Source organism: Ylistrum balloti, unplaced genomic scaffold, assembly GCF_031769215.1.
Source record: "Ylistrum balloti isolate Yb309-2 unplaced genomic scaffold, AGI_CSIRO_Ybal_v1 Utg369582, whole genome shotgun sequence".
Taxonomy (NCBI): Eukaryota; Metazoa; Mollusca; class Bivalvia; order Pectinida; family Pectinidae; genus Ylistrum; species Ylistrum balloti.
Genome location: NW_026781872.1, coordinates 365,703 through 386,957, shown reverse-complemented (window position 1 = coordinate 386,957; position 21,255 = coordinate 365,703). Strand labels below are relative to the sequence as shown.

The 21,255-nt window shown below is 35.6% G+C and overlaps 2 protein-coding genes across 2 annotated transcripts in view; one reads left to right on the top strand and one right to left on the bottom strand.

The window, feature by feature from the left end:
- LOC132543518 (uncharacterized) overlaps positions 1-7,791 on the bottom strand; it is a 73,968-nt gene extending 66,177 nt beyond the window's left edge. The window contains exon 1 of the mRNA XM_060207033.1: positions 7,716-7,791. Coding sequence (XP_060063016.1) covers positions 7,716-7,791 — 76 coding nt within the window. The remainder of the gene's footprint in view (positions 1-7,715) is intronic.
- A 9,402-nt stretch (positions 7,792-17,193) lies between these two features.
- On the top strand, positions 17,194-20,246 carry LOC132543508 (beta-1,3-galactosyl-O-glycosyl-glycoprotein beta-1,6-N-acetylglucosaminyltransferase 4-like). Its single transcript, XM_060207022.1, has 2 exons — positions 17,194-18,175; positions 19,984-20,246. The coding sequence occupies exons 1-2, from the start codon at positions 17,194-17,196 to the stop codon at positions 20,244-20,246; spliced, it is 1,245 nt and encodes a 414-aa protein (XP_060063005.1).
- Positions 20,247-21,255: the final 1,009 nt, after the last annotated feature.

The following is a 21,255-nucleotide window of genomic DNA, read 5'->3' as shown; positions in this document are numbered from 1 at the left end:
AAATCTTCCCGATATATATCGTAAAACCGTTGGAAATTGTTTGATGATAAATCTTCCCGATATATATCGTAAAACCGTTGGAAATTGTTTGATGATAAATCTTCCCGATATATATCGTAAAACCGTTGGAAATTGTTTGATGATAAATCTTTCCTATATATATCGTAAAACCGTTGGAAATTGTTTGATGATAAATCTTTCCTGTATATATCGTAAAACCGTTGGAAATCGTTTGATGATAAATCTTTCCTGTATATATCGTAAAACCGTTGGAAATCGTTTGATGATAAATCTTTCCTGTATATATCGTAAAACCGTTGGAAATCGTTTGACGATAAATCTTCCCGATATATATCGTAAAACCGTTGGTAATTGTTTGATGATAAATCTTCCCGATATATATCGTAAAAACGTTGGAAATTGTTTGACGATAAATCTTCCCGATATATATCGTAAAACCGTTGGTAATCGTTTGACGATAAATCTTCCCGATATATATCGTAAAACCGTTGGAAATTGTTTGATGATAAATCTTCCCGATATATATCGTAAAACCGTTGGAAATTGTTTGATGATAAATCTTTCCTGTATATATCGTAAAACCGTTGGAAATTGTTTGATGATAAATCTTTCCTGTATATATCGTAAAACCGTTGGTAATTGTTTGATGATAAATCTTCCCGATATATATCGTAAAACCGTTGGAAATTGTTTGATGATAAATCTTCCCGATATATATCGTAAAACCGTTGGAAATTGTTTGATGATAAATCTTCCCTATATATATCGTAAAACAGTTGGAAATTGTTTGATGATAAATCTTCCCGATATATATCGTAAAACCGTTGGAAATTGTTTGATGATAAATCTTTCCTGTATATATCGTAAAACCGTTGGAAATTGTTTGACGATAAATCTTCCCGATATATATCGTAAAACCGTTGGAAATTGTTTGATGATAAATCTTTCCTATATATATCGTAAAACCGTTGGAAATTGTTTGATGATAAATCTTTCCTGTATATATCGTAAAACCGTTGGAAATTGTTTGATGATAAATCTTCCCGATATATATCGTAAAACCGTTGGAAATTGTTTGATGATAAATCTTTCCTGTATATATCGTAAAACCGTTGGAAATTGTTTGATGATAAATCTTTCCTGTATATATCGTAAAACCGTTGGAAATTGTTTGATGATAAATCTTCCCGATATATATCGTAAAACCGTTGGAAATCGTTTGATGATAAATCTTTCCTATATATCGTAAAACCGTTGGTAATTGTTTGGTGATAAATCTTTCCGATATATATCGTAAAACCGTTGGTAATTGTTTGATGATAAATCTTTCCGATATATATCGTAAAACCGTTGGTAATTGTTTGATGATAAATCTTCCCGATATATATCGTAAAACCGTTGGAAATTGTTTGATGATAAATCTTTCCTGTATATATCGTAAAACCGTTGGAAATTGTTTGATGATAAATCTTCCCGATATATATCGTAAAACCGTTGGTAATTGTTCGGATGTTTGATGATAAATGATGTAGTGATTAGTATTTTCAACACCCCCTTTCTTATACACAGGAATAATCCAAACAACGGGATTCAGGAAACAAGTCCTTTATTGAAAATTGAATTAAAAAGTTTGCTTCAATATGGAACTAATATATCTTTATAAATAATCCTTATTCTTGTTTAAATCAGTTCCGCTCATCTCGTGAACGGGATTTCCATCGCTTAGTTCTTTAAAATGATCGTAGAAATTCTCCACAAAAATATTTTTAGATACCATACTTTACCTTTTTCCAAAGTATTTATAGAAAAGATCGAGTTATATTTCCACAGATATCCAATACGATCTCCCTCCTGTCGCTGATATTCAATTATATCTCCCTCTTTTCACTGATATTCCATCATATCTCCCTCTTGTTACTTATATTCCATCATATCTCCCTCTTGTCACTTATATTCCATCATATATCCCTCTTGTCACTGATATCCCATCATATCTCCCTCCTGTCACTGATATCCCATCATATCTCCCTCCTGTCACTGATATTCCATATCTCCCTCTTGTCACTTATATTCCATAATATATTCCTCCTGTCACTGATATCCCATCATATCTCCCTCCTGTCAATGATATTCCATCATATCTCCCTCCTGTCACTGATATTCCATCGTATATCCCTCCTCTCACTGATATTCCATCATATCTCCCTCTTGTCACTTATATTCCATCATATCTCCCTCTTGTCACTCATATTCCATCATATCTCCCTCTTGTCACTGATATCCCATCATATCTCCCTCCTGTCACTGATATCCCATCATATCTCCCTCCTGTCACTGATATTCCATCATATCTCCCTCTTGTCACATATATTCCATCATATCTCACTCCTGTCAATGATATTCCATCATATCTCCCTCCTGTCACTGATATTCCATCGTATATCCCTCCTCTCACTGATATTCCATCGTATATCCCTTCTGTCACGGATATTCCATCATATCTCCCTCCTGTCGCTGATATTCCATCAAACCTCCATCCAGTGAATGATATCCCATCATATCTCCCTCCAGTCACCGATATCCCATCATATCTCCCTCCTGTCACTGATATTCTATGGTATATCATTCCTGACACTGATATTCCATGATTTCTCTCTCCTGTCCCTGATATTCCATCATATCTCCCTCTTGTCAATGATATTCCATCATATCTCCGTTCTGTTGTTGATATTCCATCAAACCTCCATCCAGTGACTGATATTTCATCATATCTTCATGCTGTCGTTGTTGTTCCATCATATCTCCCTCCTGTCACTGATATCCCATCATGTCTCCCTCTTATCTCGGTTATTCCATCATATCTCCCTATTGTCACTGATATCCCATCATATCTCCCTATTGTCACTGATATCCCATCATATCTCCTTCCTGACACTGATATTCCATCATTTCTCCCTCCTGTCGCTGATATTCCATCATATATCCGTTCTGTTGTTGATATTCCATCAAACCTCCATCCAGTGACTAATATCTCATCATATATCCTTCCTGACACTCCTATTTCATCATATATCCCTCCTGTCGCTGATATTTTATCATATCTCCATCATGTCACTTATATTCCATCATATCTCCCTCCTGTCACTGATATCCCATCATATCTCCCTCCAGACACTGATGTTCCATCATATCTACCTCTTGTCACTTATATTCCATCATATATCCCTCCTGTCACTGATATCCCATTATATCTCCCTCATGTCACTGATATTCCATCATATCTCCCTCCTGTCACTGATATCCCATCATATCTCCCTCCTGTCGCTGTTATTCCATTATATATCCATCCTGTCACTGATATTCCAACAAACCTCCATCCAGTGACTGATATCTCATCATATATCCCTCCTGACACACATATTTTATCATATATCCCTCCTGTCACTGATATTTCATTATATCTCCATCCTCTCGCTGTCTTTCCATCATATCTCCCTCCTGTCACTGATATTCCATCATGTCTCCCTCCTGTCACTGATATCCAATCATATCTCATTCCTGTCACTGATATTCCATCATATCTCCCTCATGTCACTGATATTCCATCATATCTCCCTCCTGTCGCTGTTATTCCATCATATCTCATTTCTGTCACTGATATTTCAGCATATCTACGTACTGTGTCATTTTTATAATCTACGTACTGTATCTTTATAATCTACGCATTGTATCTTTATAATCTACATATTGTATCTTTATAACCTACGTACTGTATATTTATAATCTACATACTGTATCTTTATAATCTACGTATTGTATCTTTATAATCTACGTATTGTATCTTTATAATCTACGTACTGTATCTTTATAATCTACGTATTGTATCTTTATAATCTGTATCTTTATAATCTATGTATTGTATCTTTATAATCTATGTATTGTATCTTTATAATCTACGTATGTATCTTTATAATCTATGTATTGTATCTTTATAATCTATGTATTGTATCTTTATAATCTACGTACTGTATCTTTATAATCTATGTATTGTATCTTTATAATCTACGTACTGTATCTTTATAATCTATGTATTGTATCTTTATAATCTACGTATGTATCTTTATAATCTATGTATTGTATCTTTATAATCTACGTACTGTATCTTTATAATCTACGTATTGTATCTTTATAGTTATAATCCACGTATTGTATCTTTATAATCTACGCACTGTGTCATCTTTATAATCTACGTACTGTATCTTTATAATATATTTAGTTTATCATCTTTATAATCTACATACTGTATCTTTATAATCTACGTACTGTATCTTTATAATCTACGTACTGTATCTTCATAATCTACGTAATGTGTCTTTATAACCTACGTATTGTATCTCTATATTCTAGGTATTGTATCTTTATAATATACGTATTGTATCTTTATAATCTACGTATTGTATCTTTATAATCTACGTACTGCATCTTTATAGTCTATGTATTGTATCTCTATAGTTATCTTTATAATCTATGTATTGTATCTTTATAATCTTCGTACTGTATCTTTATAATCTACGTATTGTATCTTTATAATCTACGTACTGTATCTTTATAATCTACGTAATGTATCTTCATAATCTACGTAATGTGTCTTTATAACCTACGTATTGTATCTCTATATTCTAGGTATTGTATATTTATAATATACTTATTGTATCTTTATAATCTAAGTATTGTATCTTTATAATCTACGTACTGCATCTTTATAGTCTATGTATTGTATCTCTATAGTTATCTTTATAATCTATGTATTGTATCTTTATATCTACGTACTGTATCTTTATAATCTACGTATTGTATCTTTATAATCTACGTACTGCATCTTTATAATCTACGTACTGTATCTTCATAATCTACGTAATGTGTCTTTATAACCTACGTATTGTATCTTTATAATCTACGTACCGTATCTTTATAATCTCTATATTTCTGCTGACATGTTAAGTTAAACGAAAACCGTTATTAGATATGGATGATTTACATCTATGAAAATGACACAAACGCCATTAAAACACGAACAATATTGATGAATATATACTTCAACCTCTGACTTATTTTATAAAGGCAAAGCTAGGATATCGACTGATGAATCAGAATTGTCACCTAAGATATTTCTAGTAGAATTAATATTATCTTTCCTCCAGTTTACATTTTCACACACGCATCTATCCTGACTACCTGGTAAATCTTCCTCTGGGTTAAGGTTTTGTTTCAATTTGAATCATACAGGTGAGTGATCAGACAAAGATATAAAATTACCCGCAATAAATTCTGTTACATGATTTATATTTTTTTCTGTCAACGAAAAGATAATCAATAAGACTGGTGCCAACTGAACTAAAACAAGTAACACTTCCATCAGGGTGATCACGGGTGACGTCCATTCAATATTCTAAAACTTGTAGATTTACAGAGAGATAATAACAGTCTACCAAAAAAGTTAATGCATTGATTATGATGTCAGCACCAGACGTGAGGTATGTCATCACCAGCCGACCACCTGGTCTTTCTCACGCATTCTAGTTACCTTCCACAATAAGACCTCTCGTGCTCCGTGGCAACGAGACATATATAAATGTAAATCCCTCCTAGATTTTCTCTTTCTATTTTCGACTTCAACTGGAAGAAAAATTGCGTATTTTATAATTTTATGAACAGTAGATTATCAAGCGTATGCTTATCCCTTCCTATTTTCTTTGTATATTATTGGTTTTGAAAATGAATTGTTTTCAAGTACAGATAAATGTGTTGAATTAAGAGATATATCATTATATATTGGACATGTATGCTGACAACATTGATCTCTCCTCTGAGTCAAGGAAAGGCTTTAAACTATGTTGAATACTTTGAATAATCATAGTGCTGCATGGAATATAAAAGTAAATGTGTCCAAAACAAAAACTGTTGTTTGCTGAAGTTGTGGCAAGCTTCCACAAAACAGAAGATGGTGTTACGACAAAAAAGAAATTGAAATTGGTGACACTTTTAATAATTCAAGTATCACTTCATTTTGTAACAAGACGTTTAATGAAACGCGGAGTATTATTGGCCAACTGGGTCGAAAATATGTATATGCATAATTTATATATGTGATCAATTATTTTCTAAAATTGAAACGAAAAAGATGTTTTTGATTCTTATATTTCTAGTGTATTGAACTACGGTTGTGAAATTTGGGGTTTTCATGCGGCCCCTGATGTAGGAAAAATACATACAGATTTCTGCAGACGTTTACTCAAGGTGAGAAAATCTACTCCTAACAATATGCCTACTTTGAACTTGTCAGATAATCATTTTCAATAATTCTTAAAATAAGAATCATTTAAGTACTGGTTAAAATCATTGGAGACAGATAATGGTATCATGAAAGCATTGTATAATGATATGTTATTTGTATCTGATTCAAACATAAACTGGCTCAGTAATGTAAAAAACATGATTAATGTCTCTAGGTTTTCGGTTTGCTGGTTTAACCAGAATGTTTTTTAGTAAACGTCAGTTTATTCACGACGTCGAACAACGCTTGATTGATGCTTTTGTACAAAATTTGAATAATTATTTTGAAAAACTGTTCTAAATTGCTTTTGTATACCTATCTACCAGATGTTAACTGTCTTCGGTACAATCGTAGAAAATCTTTGCCAGAGGCATATACTTGCAAAATTTAGGTTATCTTCGTCATGGTCTTCGTGTAGAGAGAGGTAGATACAAAAAAACACCATGAAATGAAATAATATGTCAGAAATGTAACATGAGAGATCTTGAAGATAAGACTGTCTGTGGTAGCTCCTTAGCAGGCCACGTGTATATATTACATTTTTATTGTCATATTGATGGACGAGGGGAGACAACCGTTATTCGCCGTTGTAGCTTGGTAATCTAAGTAATGCGATTTTGACTGGTTTCGTTAGCACAGTACCATTTCGCTGTGTCGTTGTTGGGCGTAGACTCACCAGTGATTCAGAACAGGATTCAAACTCACAGAGATGATTTGTTTTCTTTCCGAAAGTCTCAGTTTGTGCCCTGCCGGCTGAGGAAAATTATGGGTCAAAAACCCAACATACCTACCCATTAACATACCAAAATAATTAATGCAATCGGTACTAAGCGTTTTCTGCTTGTTGATCGAGATGTACATTGACCTCTTAGTCAGTTGTCAGTATAGTACTGTGTGTGGTGTTATGCTTCCATGTTCATGTTGTGATATTTCAGTGTGATAACACTTTCTTTTTCTATAGTAGTCGCTTATCTTGATTTTGCATAACGAAACCAAGAGGGACAGTTTTTCATCAAGCTGTATGATAAACGTGATGATTTCGATTTTCCTTTTGTGAATTGTTTGTTTATAGATAGCAGTTTCCCGCTTCCCTAACCTATTGTGTTTACATTTCCCAATATACAAGTTTTATTCCTGATACCAGGAGTCGAAAACTGACAACTTCACAACAACGAAATTTTCAGATACCGAAGTTGTTAAACATTTTGAGGAAGTTTTATGATCATCACAGATATGTCATATTGCAAAAATTCTCTTTCCTAGTGCGATACCAGGTCGGAAGGAGGGGAGGGGATTTGTATAGTTCCATTATCTTGGATCAAAGATGGAGACTCTCTCTTTGGCAACTCCCTAAACCTACCACCCCCCAGTAACATGTATTCATCGAGGCGGAGTGTGACGTCATCACTCTCTAATTTGTCGCCCACGACACTCATTGTCAGTGTACATTTGCTTCAATCCAATACTCACGAGCATTGATTCAAAGTACTCCCCGTCTTCATTTGTTGGTTTTGACGAATTCATTGATGTATTAGCTATAGTAAAGTACGTAATTCGACTGACGGGTTGATTTTGATGACGTCATTGATGTTTTTAGCTATAGTAAAGTACGTAATTCGACTGACGGGTTGATTTTGACGACGTCATTGATGTATTTTGTTATAGTAAAGTACGTAATTCGACTGACGGGTTGATTTTGATGACGTCATTGATGTTTTTAGCTATAGTAAAGTACGTAATTCGACTGACGGGTTGGTTTTGACGACGTCATTGATGTTTTTAGCTATAGTAAAGTACGTAATTCGGCTGACGGGTTTGTTTTGACGACGTTTTTGACTTACACGTGCCTGATTGCTGGTCCTACCGGAAGCGAAAAGACTATGGCCTAAAAAAACGTAGAAACATCCGAGAAATGATGACTTCCATAACCCGATCGCATCGTGAGGTGTTACGGAGAATGCCATACTTTCTACGCGTTGGCAAGAGTAGTCGACTTCCACGAAGGTTTACCTAATGTAGACAATTTGGACACTTCGCCCAAGCTCTTGATAGTCATAGACGATCTGACGGCAGAAGTTATGTAAAATATCGTGTTTCTTTGTGATGGATGGATTAGGCAATAGATACTACTGCTCAGCAAAGCAATCCACAACGTCACCTGTTGATCGCAAACACTTAAATTAAAGGTCCTACAAGCAATTACACTGACAGAACAACGATTTGACAAAAGAAAACGATTTCCACTCGCGTTAATTTCTGACTCTTCACTACGCATTGTCCGTAGGCTCGATCAACTTTTTTTGCGTGCGTGTTTTTTGGTTTTATTCTGTTTTGACAAGCTTTTCTTTTGATATGTTAATCAGAAGTCTTGTATCACGCCCAGGTTTTCAAACTTTCCATTATCGGTCGACGGGAAGTTGACTTTTGTAATCTGAGAGTTTCTTACGTAAGCGGTTTCGTAGTCAACGTCATCATCGTTGTCATCGTCACCATCATCGTCCTTCCATTCCAACACATCCTTGTCGATATTTTCTAATTTTCATCGTATGAAGGCGAACTGTGGTTAGAAATGATCGTCGGCGGTAGTGAAAACGTCGCTTCTGTGCAGTGCGATCCCGGAGTATGGACAAAACTGCATTTGAAAGCAGGTTATTATCCGACAGTGAAAAGCCTGTTGAACTATCTGTGGGGAGCAACAGGAATGGTAACACACCGCGACATGTTCAGAATTAACGTCGACGACATCGACAGTAGAGCTACGTTAACGATATCGGCTGGCTTACGCATCGTCGTGAGTGAAATAGCAGCGAAATTGTTAGTTTTCGAGAAAAGATTTTCGGAAGGAAAACACACGAGAATTTCATGGCAGTCGTCAGACAGGGATTCTATTCTGTATATTGTCCGTTGGTAGAACAGCAAATGGTAGGTGACACGAAAGTCCCGCTGGTAAAAATAGTCACCATAAAAGACAAACCAGTATGCGTCGTGAGTAAAGAATGTCAAACCTTTCATAACTTAGCTCTCCATCAAAGACGTTTTCAAGAAATTAACATAATGATGAGAGACGACACGGGTAAGCCCATTCGAGAGGGGGAAAGTTGTAGTCACGTTACATTTCCGAAGACGGTCGTAAGGCATACTCAGAAAATCTATATAAGGAAGTAAATAATTATTTTAAAACATTTTTTTTTTTTGTGATCTCGAAACAAAATTGGTATTGACGAAATGAAAATAACTCACAAAAGCGACGGCAGTCTATTCTATAGATGTTACTTAAATCAAGCCGGAGTTGGAGCTGACGTTTATAGAGGAGTTTGAATACAGCAAGGACGGATTGGGAGTGTTGTTTCAATGTTCATTACCTTTTAAACTGTTTTTCCTGAAAAAAATACTAAAAAGGTAATGAACACTAAATGTATATAGGATATTTACTTTTGATACTTTAGATTTTTCTTAAATAATTTATTGTAGAGTTATTCTCTCAGTTTGTTTCTCAAAGCCAGTTTACAAACACTTTACATAATGTCAGGATTAGGACAGGTTTTCAAATAAAGCCTTCATTAAAACCTTATTCAGTATGTCATTATCAAAGAACTATATGAAAACACATCTTAACAACTTTCGGCCAAAGGTGTTTCACATTGTATTAGGCTCTTTTATCTGTTAGCGTTAGCCTTTTAGTCAGTTAGCGTCAGGATTTACTTTCATTGTCTCTGAGGAATAATATTACTTTGTCCAATTAAGGGCTCTCGATTGTGTCACAGTATCTCAGCAAAGGCCAAGCTATTGCTGACAGGTCGGAACAGGTGCGTTGACACAGTAAGGCTAGATCCCAATGGCCAGTGGCCGAAACGCTACTCAAAGTCATATGAAAAATATGATTTGGTTGGTCAAGGAACGTTCAGAGAATTCTGTTAGCGTCCTCGGCCGTTCTTGTCACTTTCGAACAAGACGCCGAAGAATAAAGAAGCTAACTTAAGAATTCCTGTTTTTGTCAGTTGCAGAACCTTAATACGTGACATTGGTGCAGTTTATATTGAGCTAATCCCCAGGTTAGCACCCCTGTCACAGTTTCTTTAAAGGTGTCGACGAATCGGCCGCCCCTCCAGTAAGATTGGGAATGATAGCCGTGGCTTCTGTATGAATGTCTGGTGTGAAAGTTTTGGACAAACCGGTATTAAGAACTGGCATGAATTTGGCGGAATTTGTTGAGTGGTGAAGATATTAAAACGTCGACAAGAAAACAAGTTTTCTTAGCAAAACATCGACTCAAACGCAAAGTCTTGCAAAGTGTCGGACCTCCGAGAAAAGAATTAATACGCGAGAAAAACACGACAAAGGGATAATATATCTATAAGTTGGAGTAAGTCTGAACGAAAAAACCTGTATGCTTATAGTAATCAATGGAAACTCTCTTGAGCTTTTGTCCGGTGGCCAACGAATCTCACTCAGAGCTTCAGATGATTTTGCATTTACATGGGTCATTGGGCCTCTAGCCCAAAAATAGGGGTCATTTTTCAAAACCATGGGCCGGCAATTCTGAATGATAAATAAAGACATAACTTTAACCTTTGTCTACATTTTTCTATATATACATTTTACAAACAGAGAAGATAGTCACATGTCTCTTTGGAGATGCTTGCCCTTTTAGCTGGCCCAGTTTCTTTTGGTTCATGACCGAAATGACAGCAGCTGGCGTTCAGAGGTGGAACCTCGACTTCATAAAAGAAAAATCTGTTCATAGAACAAATGCCCAAGATATTAGTCGTGGACTCCGTTGACAGCGATGCCTATAGCGGCGTCGTTATTAAAACTCCATTCAATTTCAAACATTAAAGAATCATTTACGTCGTCGAGAACGTGGATGGCAATCAGTTCCTGGCAAAACCTTTACAACCGCATTTTACTGCGAAACATTAACTTGTTAAGTCTATTCACCAGTACCTCCACGACGAGGGTAATAACATCTCGAGGGAAGAATACGGCAACGGCTATACTTTGTTTGTATTCGACCTCACGCCCGATCTTTCTGAATTAGGTACATTTCATCTTATAAAGAGAGGAAATACGTCTTTGGAAATTCATTTCGGTGAAGCATTGATCCAAATCATCAACATCATCGTGTATGCCGATTTTGAAAATTTGTAGAAATCGACAGGAACCGACAGGTCTTATTTGATTTCAATGCCTAAAAGATGAATACTTTGGAGATAGAAATCCAATGTTGATTTAAAGGTGTTTAAGCCAGAAACAGATTGCCTCGTGCATTAACGTCGCCATGTTTGTTAGTCTGTAATATTGATCTGGATAGGAAACAAGTTAAACACTGGATTGCCTTATATAGATGAAGAAAGAAGTGGAGATTATTACGATCCATTTGGGTTACCTCCCCTTTTACGACGCCTTCGTTAAATTTTAAACAAACATTGTACAACGTGGATATATATCCCTAGTCGAGTACAGCAACTCAACTCTCTAGCATGTGGTCAGTACTGTATATTTTATTTGGTACACAGAGAAAGAGGGATGGCGATGTCTGACGGAAACAGTCATCATGTAGATAGTTTCTTTCAAAATCTTATAAGTAGTCATAAAAGGAAATAACTATGTAAAAAAGAAAAGAAAAAGAAGTCCTGTTAGACAGCGGGCAACAATGAATCGATTGGTCATCGATGATACCCTGTTTGATAAGGACTCTTTACAGTTTCCCGGCGTTTGTAAACAATCCAGAGGACCCGTAGCCATCATCAAAATATCACTGATCAAGTTCGAATTGCACATTTTGATGCCAAACATGTTTTTTGAAAGTCAAGTTTCGTAAATAAGAAATGTAAGATGGTAATAATTTTGTATGTCTGAATTAATGTAAAAAAGTAATATTTTGAAGAATTGTAAAATGCTAAAATTATGTCAATAAAAACAGCAAAAGTGTCTAGCATGCAAATACCAGGAGTAAACAACAGCAAAAAGCAGCAAATTAGCGCATAACAACAGCAAAAAGCAGCAAATTAGCGCATTACAACAGCAAAAAGCAGCAAATTAGCGCATAACAACAACAAAAAGCAGCAAATTAGCACATAACAACAGCAAAAAGCAGCAAATTAGCGCATAACAACAGCAAAAAGCAGCAAACAGCAGTAAAACAGCAGTAAACAACAGCAAAACAGCAGAAAATACCTGTAAAACAGCAGCATAACAACAGTAAAACTGAAGCAAAACAGCTACGAACCGCAACAAAAGTATAAGATGTAAAAATGTAATTGTGTAAGTGAAAAATATCAATTTTGCAAATAGAAAATGTGATAGTTTAAAGAAATATAATTTTACATTTTTCTGACAGTAAAATAGTAATATTTCGTAATCTAAAAAATTTGATTGCTATGTTCTTGCATGCAAAATACCAACAACACACGCCAAAATATGCCATACATGCCATATGATTCATATTCCGTTGTAAAAATGATACACTCTATGGTACTAGTCCAGTAAAATTAATTTCAACCGGGACAAAATTGCAACAGAAATAATTTTTGTTGAAAATGCTCACAAATATCATGAAAAACATCATACTAAAAGTCTGCTAAAATCTATCCCGGGGAAACGATTTTCAGAACTTGTACGTAGCGAACAGCATATTACACTTATAGGCCACCATAGATATCGTTTTGATCAAACTGAAACTTCCGGTGTTTACATTCCAACTGATTTCGTGGGAAATTATGAAAAATCAGGTCCAAATGAGGTGAGTAAAAATGGAATGAAAGCATATTTCTTAAATCTTTGTGAAGATATAATTGTTGAAGAAGGCCGTCGAATTTTCTGAAGTATGGGAACTCATACAGGACAAGCACAGGTATATTCATTTTTGCGTATACTTCCTTATATTTCCTTGATTTGATAAATGTTAGCTATGAACACTAATAATTAGTAAAGTAAAGTAAAGGAAGAGCTTTGGACATTTCTTCGATTAATATAAATGTTCATTAAGTGTATTTTGAAATTTTGTCGTTTATTCGGATATTTGTAATGTGAAATGTCAATGCATTTTTTTCCATTTATTATTACTTTAACAAAATAATGAGAAGCGAACTGGATTAAAGTATCAAGTTATTAAGCAGGAAATTGACACTGAATTTTATGATGTACTTTGTGGTTTATGATTTCATATTTGCTTTCTTTTTGGTTTATTTTTCTATAAGTTGTAGTTTTGTGTTGTTTTACAGATTTGTCCGAATCCATGTCTTAAGCTAAGTTACATTTCATTATTTTTTCTGGTGTATTTTCTTTACGTGTCTTTACTCTTCCCCTTTCGTTCACTTTAAGAACAGTAGATGTTTTTCCAGTGAGAACGATGGACTTTCAGCGCAGTATTCTTGCAATGTGCGAGGAGAGAGGTGACCAGTGGGCACTTGAAGTTTGAGGGAGGCTGCAATCTGTAAATGACCTTCCAGCATCTGATGCCGTATACCACCAGAACTGCAGTGTCATTTCAGGACAGAAAGACAGACACCACAAGTTTTTTCACCAAACAGCACAAAGAAGGTTAAAGGTAGACTTAGTTCACAAGAAGATAATACATTTTATTGAAGAGGGTAGTGACCAGTTTACTTTAGCTGACGTTTCATCCAAAATGAGCGATTTGAGTGGTGATGAAGTATTCACACCAAAGCGTTTGAGACGTCGACTTGTTGATCATTATGGAGACAACATTATATTCTCATCGGAAAGTGGAAGGCCTGACATAATCACCATCAAAGAGGCTTAACCGGATATTCTTAGAAATTTCTACGCAAGGCCGAAAAATCAGGACCCTGCCAAAGAGAAGAAAGTTATAATCGAAACTGCAGCAGAGCTTCTACGATCTGATATGGCAATGAATCTGAAATCTGATACCTATCCGTCTGCTTCGGAGATTTCTTCTGAGGACAAGAATTTGTAATACTTTCCCGAGAGCCTTGTGTTCCTTTTGGAAGAAATAGTTCGCACGAAATATCGTTTGAAGGTAGCAGCTATTGGGCAGTCTATAGCTCAGTCAGCAAGACCGCGTAGTTTTTTGGCACCTTTACATATAGGCCTTTGTATCCAGCTGCACCACCAGTATGAATCAAGATTTCTTATTGAAACCCTTAATTCCCTTGGTTTTTGTTCTTCCTACGCCGAGGTCAACTGGTTTGAAACTAATGCTGCTCAACAAGAAGGGACGAATATCCATGGATACTCAGATTAACAGTTCCTACAATATGCAGCAGAGAATGTGGATCACAACATCTGTACGTTAGACGGAAGAGGTACATTTCATGGTATGGAGATGCTAGCCAGCACCACGCCTGGGGCAACTGACACAGGACCTCCTATTGAGAGACTCTTCTTCACATCTGTTGACATGAAGAGAGCTGGTTTTATAGACTTAACGTTTACAGCCGAAGTCTTAATGACGTCGTCAAAACCAACCCGTCAGTCGAATTATGTACTTTACTATAGCTAAAACATCAATGACGTCGTCAAAACCAACCCGTCAGTCGAAAAACGTACTCTGATAACCTCCAAACGGGACAAATTTTGAAGTTGTACAAATTAACATAATTTGTACTACTGCATAATAAATACATAATCTCGCTATTGTTTGCCTTGAATGGTAAACAGACATTTTAACCAAGTAACAGATTAAGAATCGAGAACTCCGCAAATAAAAGCCCTGATATTTTCTTAATGATTAACAGAATAAAAAAAAATCTTCAAATAGAATAAAATATTAACCGATGTTGACTTCAATTTGTTTCGAGCCCAAGACCTTGGCCGCTATTACGGCCGACATTTATACAGCGTCGACAGCAAAACAATTATTTCGTCCCATCTGCAAGTTAGAAGTCCTGAAAAGGAAGATAAATGAGAAAAGAGCTTGACTCTTGCCAAGACACTCAGTTCTACAGGTGATATAATATGGTCCCCTAAAGATCACATGGTATGGGAAACAGCAGATCTTGTTCTCGTGCTTTCTTATGTAAACTGTATCTCCTAAACGACCAATATCACAGACAATACACGTGTTCACGCGCTTCCCTACGGACCAACAAGAGTGATCAGTATAGGTTGAAAAAATAATTTAAGTGGGCACTTTTCCCGATATGCGTTTGTTAGGAAATTAGGAAAGGGGACGCTAATAACAATCTTTGTCATGTTATATATTCCTTCCTTATACATACGATATGCAAATTACATTCAAATACAAGGATTTTAAACTAATTTATTAATAACGTTAATAACCCATCATGTGAGTAAGATTTTTAAATGTCAAATTTGACCTGAAGTTAAATGCAGAGTTACATATCTTTCTTAGTATCATATTTCGTGCATGACAATATTCGTTTTCATTTTGTAATTTTGCTGACATTAATGTATTAATTATAATGCATTTGTTACCTGTGGTAATTTGTTTTAGCATTTTCATTATAATGGCAGGAAAATACTGACATTTATGTATACTTATCTACTTATCAGGTGAAATCTTTGCATATCTCGGAATGAAACAGAAACTGAAAGCGCAGAATATCCAAGGATTCGTCCACAGGATTGGATATTGTGACTGGAATTAAATGATGTCGTGAAGATCTGGAACTATAATTTGAATTAAGGTACTGAAGTCTATTTGAAATGAAGAAACGAGTGAGTATAAATACAGACGAAATTATATTCAAACCTGGATTTATCAAATGATGTCGTACCATTCTTGTAAAGAGATTAATCATAATAGGTCTATTAAATATCCCGAATATCCTGTAAACATCTAAGGTCACTTAACGACGACCTAAGTGTGTATGCGAGGTGAGGGAATGGGACAAATGTGCGGGTATTAGAAAACATACGTAAGTGCGGCGCGGACTGATAGTGACTTTATAATGCCACTAACAGGGATTAAATAGAAATATGTCTATTTCGCAGTATTTCACTTATTGTAGTTGACGATTTGTGTAAAGTTCAATGGCACATGAATTGTAGGGATTTACGATCATTAGCGGGTACCAAAATCAAAATAGTTTTTTTATTCATAAGCCAAAAGTAAAACACCACTCGTATATTTAGAATGTCTGTCCTTGAATCCTCAAAGTTCGTGAATAGACGTTGAGCATTTGTCTCTGGAGTTTTCTCTCATCCAAAAGACAATCAGGTTAATTATTGTACGTATTGACTTCAGCATTACATTGTTTCCTAAGTACTATTCAACCTGGTAGAAGTATGATGTGATAGGGAACATGCGTTGAAATATCCGACATTTCAGTGGGATAACACTATGAAAGGGCCAGTAAGAGGCGATGTAATTTAAGGACACGGCACAGCAACTGCGTTTTTTTCCCTAGAATCCATGTACACTCTTTTCCTTTAAACTAATTTATGAAGTAAAATCCCAAACATGGTGTGTCCCATGCACTCCGGTTCATCTTGTATTAAAGACCTGCGCTCCTATCAGAGCAGAGGTCGATTGACATGTATAACCTGTAAAGTTTATAGTTTACATTATATTATTGGTGATCCAGGGCCGATAAGACTATGCAATATTTACAGTATGTGGGAATAGTTTACCTTTCACATTCAACGCCAACACCTACTCTCACGTCGCATGCATGGGGAGACTTTCTTTCAACAAATGCTGACAGGACATTCATCAAAATAAGACTAAACAGACGTTCATGCATAAAACACATTTAATTGACGAAAAATGCTGATTTCATTAATTTTTTAACAAAGTGTGTCTTGATTTTTTTTTCTTGTAGAAAACATTTAAAAGCAAAATGAAGCGGTGGAAAACATTATATCCCCTGGTTTTTGTAACAACCTTCGTGATGTATTTGTTCATCTTAAGATACATCGCAATATCATTTGCTTTTCCTCAATTCACAAGTCTCATACAAAGACCAGAATGGATTAAGTGTGTACAGAAACAGTCAAAAATCAATCGGCCAAAAAGACTCGTACAGGAAGTTAATTGTGTAAAAATAATTGAAGGTGATGTAACAGAAATCCAAAAAGCAGAGAAAATAACTCAAAAGGACCTTGGATTTATACCCGACGAGACATACGTCAATTTCACCAAAGATTGTGACACATTCAAATATTTGAGAGGTTATATTCTGGAAGAGATGGTTTTAAAAACCGAAAAGGCATTCCCTATCGCTTTCAGTATTCTCCTCTATAAAGATGTGGAACAGGCTGAAAGGACTCTCCGCGCTCTCTACAGGCCACATAACATATACTGTCTTCACGTGGACCTCAGTGCTGATCCTGTTATTCATAAGGCTGTGAGGGCACTCGTCAAATGTTTTGATAATGTATTTGTAAGTTCTAAATTGGAGGATGTTATATATGCTGGGATGACAAGAGTGAAGGCGGATCTAAACTGTATGGCAGATTTACTAAAGTCTGATGTTCAATGGAAATATTTCATCAATACACCGAGTCAGCAGTTTCCGTTACAGACTAATTTGGAGTTTGTTAAAATATTGACTCTTTATAATGGTTCAAATGACATTGAAGGAATCACGCAGCCCACTCGAATGATGATATCGAGGATTACAAACAAATATGTTATTGAGAATGGTACAATGGTAAGAACTGATGAAAAGATGGGAAAACCACCTCATAATATTACTATAGTCAAGGGTAGTGCTTACGGGGTATTTAGTAGGAAATTCGTCGATTTTATACTTCATAACAAAGTGTCGAAGGATTTGCTCGCCTATCTATCCGATGTTAATAGCCCAGACGAGTACTACTGGTCTACACTAAACCATGACCGAAATATTGGGGCACCTGGAGGTTACACTGGTAAGTAAAAAATGTAAAAAATCCTATAATAGCAGGGGTCACATGATACATGGTTTTGCGTCCTTGGTTTCATGAATTCAGACCCCTGTTACCATTCAGGGGTTCTGAAGGAAGATCAAGCTGTAAAATCTTGTATTTGTGCTATATGTAGGACAACGTGTACCTAGCCTGACGTCATCTGAGGCAAAGCGAAACAGCTGTGAAATCCAATGTTTGTTGTTATTTGAACGGTGTAACATAGCAGAAATATTGGACAATGTGTACTTAGAATGAATCCTCTATATGTCGATAAAGGCTGTGAACTCAAGTGTTTGTGCAAAATCTACTTTACAATATGTCAGAAATACTGTGCAATGTGTACCTAAGTTGAGGTCCTCTGTTGTCAAAGGCGAAATAGCTGTGAAATCAAGTCTTATATAATATGTGCGCTATAATATAGCAGAGATACTGGATAATATGTCTATAGTTAAGTTGCACGTCTTTACGTTCAAGGTCATCACTAACAAGAGCAAGAAAAGATAAACAGGTGAATGATATTAATGCGTTTGAAGTAAAAGCTGCATTTCTGCAGGCTGTAGACAGCATTGCTTTCAGGTCAGCACTACCATTACATTACGCATCCTTCCACAAACACAAAAACTCACTTCGCAAACACAGGAAAGTCGTCCTTACAGGCTAATTGCTTGTGTTTTTTGTACATTTTTCTGGTATTACAATGGGCGAAACTGAACCATAAGACACAGGGAATAACGAATAAAAAGACAAATAGAGAAAGTTTTCAAATGGGGTCTCTTCAGTGTCATTTTAAGATATAGTAGACAAAACGGGAAATACCAAGTGATGTCAGCTTACTGGTGCATTTGATAAGTAAACACAAGTGGCGAAAATTGGCCTAAACTTAAGGGAAAATGAGTCAAGTATGTAATCATTTTTTAGGTCATTTAGACGCGTAATTGTTTATGAAAGCGTTTTTTTGACTAGTCTAATTCATCTCCACTGGGGGTCATTATTTCCCTCCTTGGTTGGTAGCAAGTGACAAAAAAAGTTTGCATGATTTGGTGGATATTGGCACAGAAAGATTGAAGCGGCTGAGTAAGTCTTGTTCTGGGCTTCATAGCTCGTAGTAAGGCGTCATATCGTGAGTACTGAGTCAATGGTATCGCCGAGGTCGTTAGCAGGACTAAAGCATGTGTGTGTCACTAGATAACCAGCATGAGTAGTACAGTTGGTTAGGGTTTTGGATGTGGTCACGATATGGTAGTTGATTGTGTATATATTTTTGTATTATTGCAGTGTGATATTGACAGCAAGCAGCTGCAAAGTGTTCCTTATTTGTACAAAAATTGCTTCATTTACTAATTTAAGCACAATATCATATTTTAGCAAATAGGCACAATGGTAATAGTAGTATATTCACAATTATTGCTATATAAACAATATATAGAAACCCCATTTGTGTAATCATATTTTGTAGCCATATTTCCAACGCGAAAATATAATTACCTCTAAAATATGAGCATTCACATTGGTTTTGGTTTCACCAGTCTCGTTTGTACGATGTTGCGCGTGCTTGAGTCATTGCAAAAATATCTTTAATATATATATTGTATGTAGTTTTCATTTTCATTATCCTAAGAAACAGTGAAGAGAGGGGACACATTTGTCGCCTCTAACGACTGGCATGATACTTTTACTCACGCAATTTTACACGAGTTTGTCCAGATCCATTGACATGATTTTGATATTAGTTTCGAGGTGATTGTTTGAATAAGCTATATTTGTTTTGATATTTCTTTTTGCTTACTTAGGTGTTCCTGACGAGAAACCCTTTCTGGCAACATATGCAAATTGGGGAGGACCTTGTCACGGCAAATATGTAAGAGGAATGTGCATTTATGGTTTGGGTGACCTCACCGAATTGGTATCGAGGAAGGAATTATTTGCAAACAAGTTTCATTATGATTACCAACCTTTAGCTCTGAGCTGTTTGGAAGAATGGCATGTAAACAAAACGTTTGTCGATTTGCCGTTTAAATCATATTACTACAGACAGTTACCTTTTCGTGGTTGACGGACGATATGATGGAAACCTCAATACAAAACGATTCTTTATTATCTCACGGTTTAGTATAAGATATGAACTGCCTTACAACAAGCGCAACGAGTTCAGTCAAATAAGATGCAAAGGAGGAGTTTGGCTCCCATGTCGATTTCTTTTGTTTTTTCATCCTATGTATATACATTGAAATAAACTGTATACGTCATGACGTGATTATAACTAGTGATAGTCGTAATGCGCCTCCTTACATAACACCAGGTTGAGTGATGGGGATATCCTAACTAATGACAGATAATTGTCACAGGTGAATTTTTGAAAATGAATAATGTTAGCGTATACAATAAATGTGATTTTGGTACTGAATAAGTTATATTGGCATAGATGATATCGGTTGTGATACATATAAAAATACATCCACAATGCCAACTTCATTCAGGATAGTTGCAATAACAGTGTATATTTAATAACTTGCCACATATATTAAATGTCTTAAGTAATATGAAAATCGGTAGATATGCAGCTGTTTAGCATATTTAATGTACAATAGCCTATAGACATGGGACATTTTGAATTGTTTTTTATGGTAAATACGAATACATTTTTCTATGTTTGAATTATACCAAACCACTTCAGTATATTATGCATAATTTGAAGTATGTTCAGCATTAATACCTTAGAGATATGCATTTGAAGTAATATACCCTAAGAAAAACTACTTAAGGCTGAGATTGTGTTATAAACGAAGCTGTGGATACACACACACACACAATTAAACATGTACCATGCAAACAATTCAACACATGTCACATCATTTTGTAGGATTTATTAATTTTGTATTGGTACAACAAACCTGATGTTTGTGTGGATAACTGGAATCAATCCATATCTAGTACAGAACATCACATGACATACGATAAGAAACCAACTTTGATAATGAAAGTGATCTGTATAGTGAAACTTGATAAAAACATTCTTAAAATGATCACTAAAACTAAATTTTATCGTAAAGTGAAAAATTGTA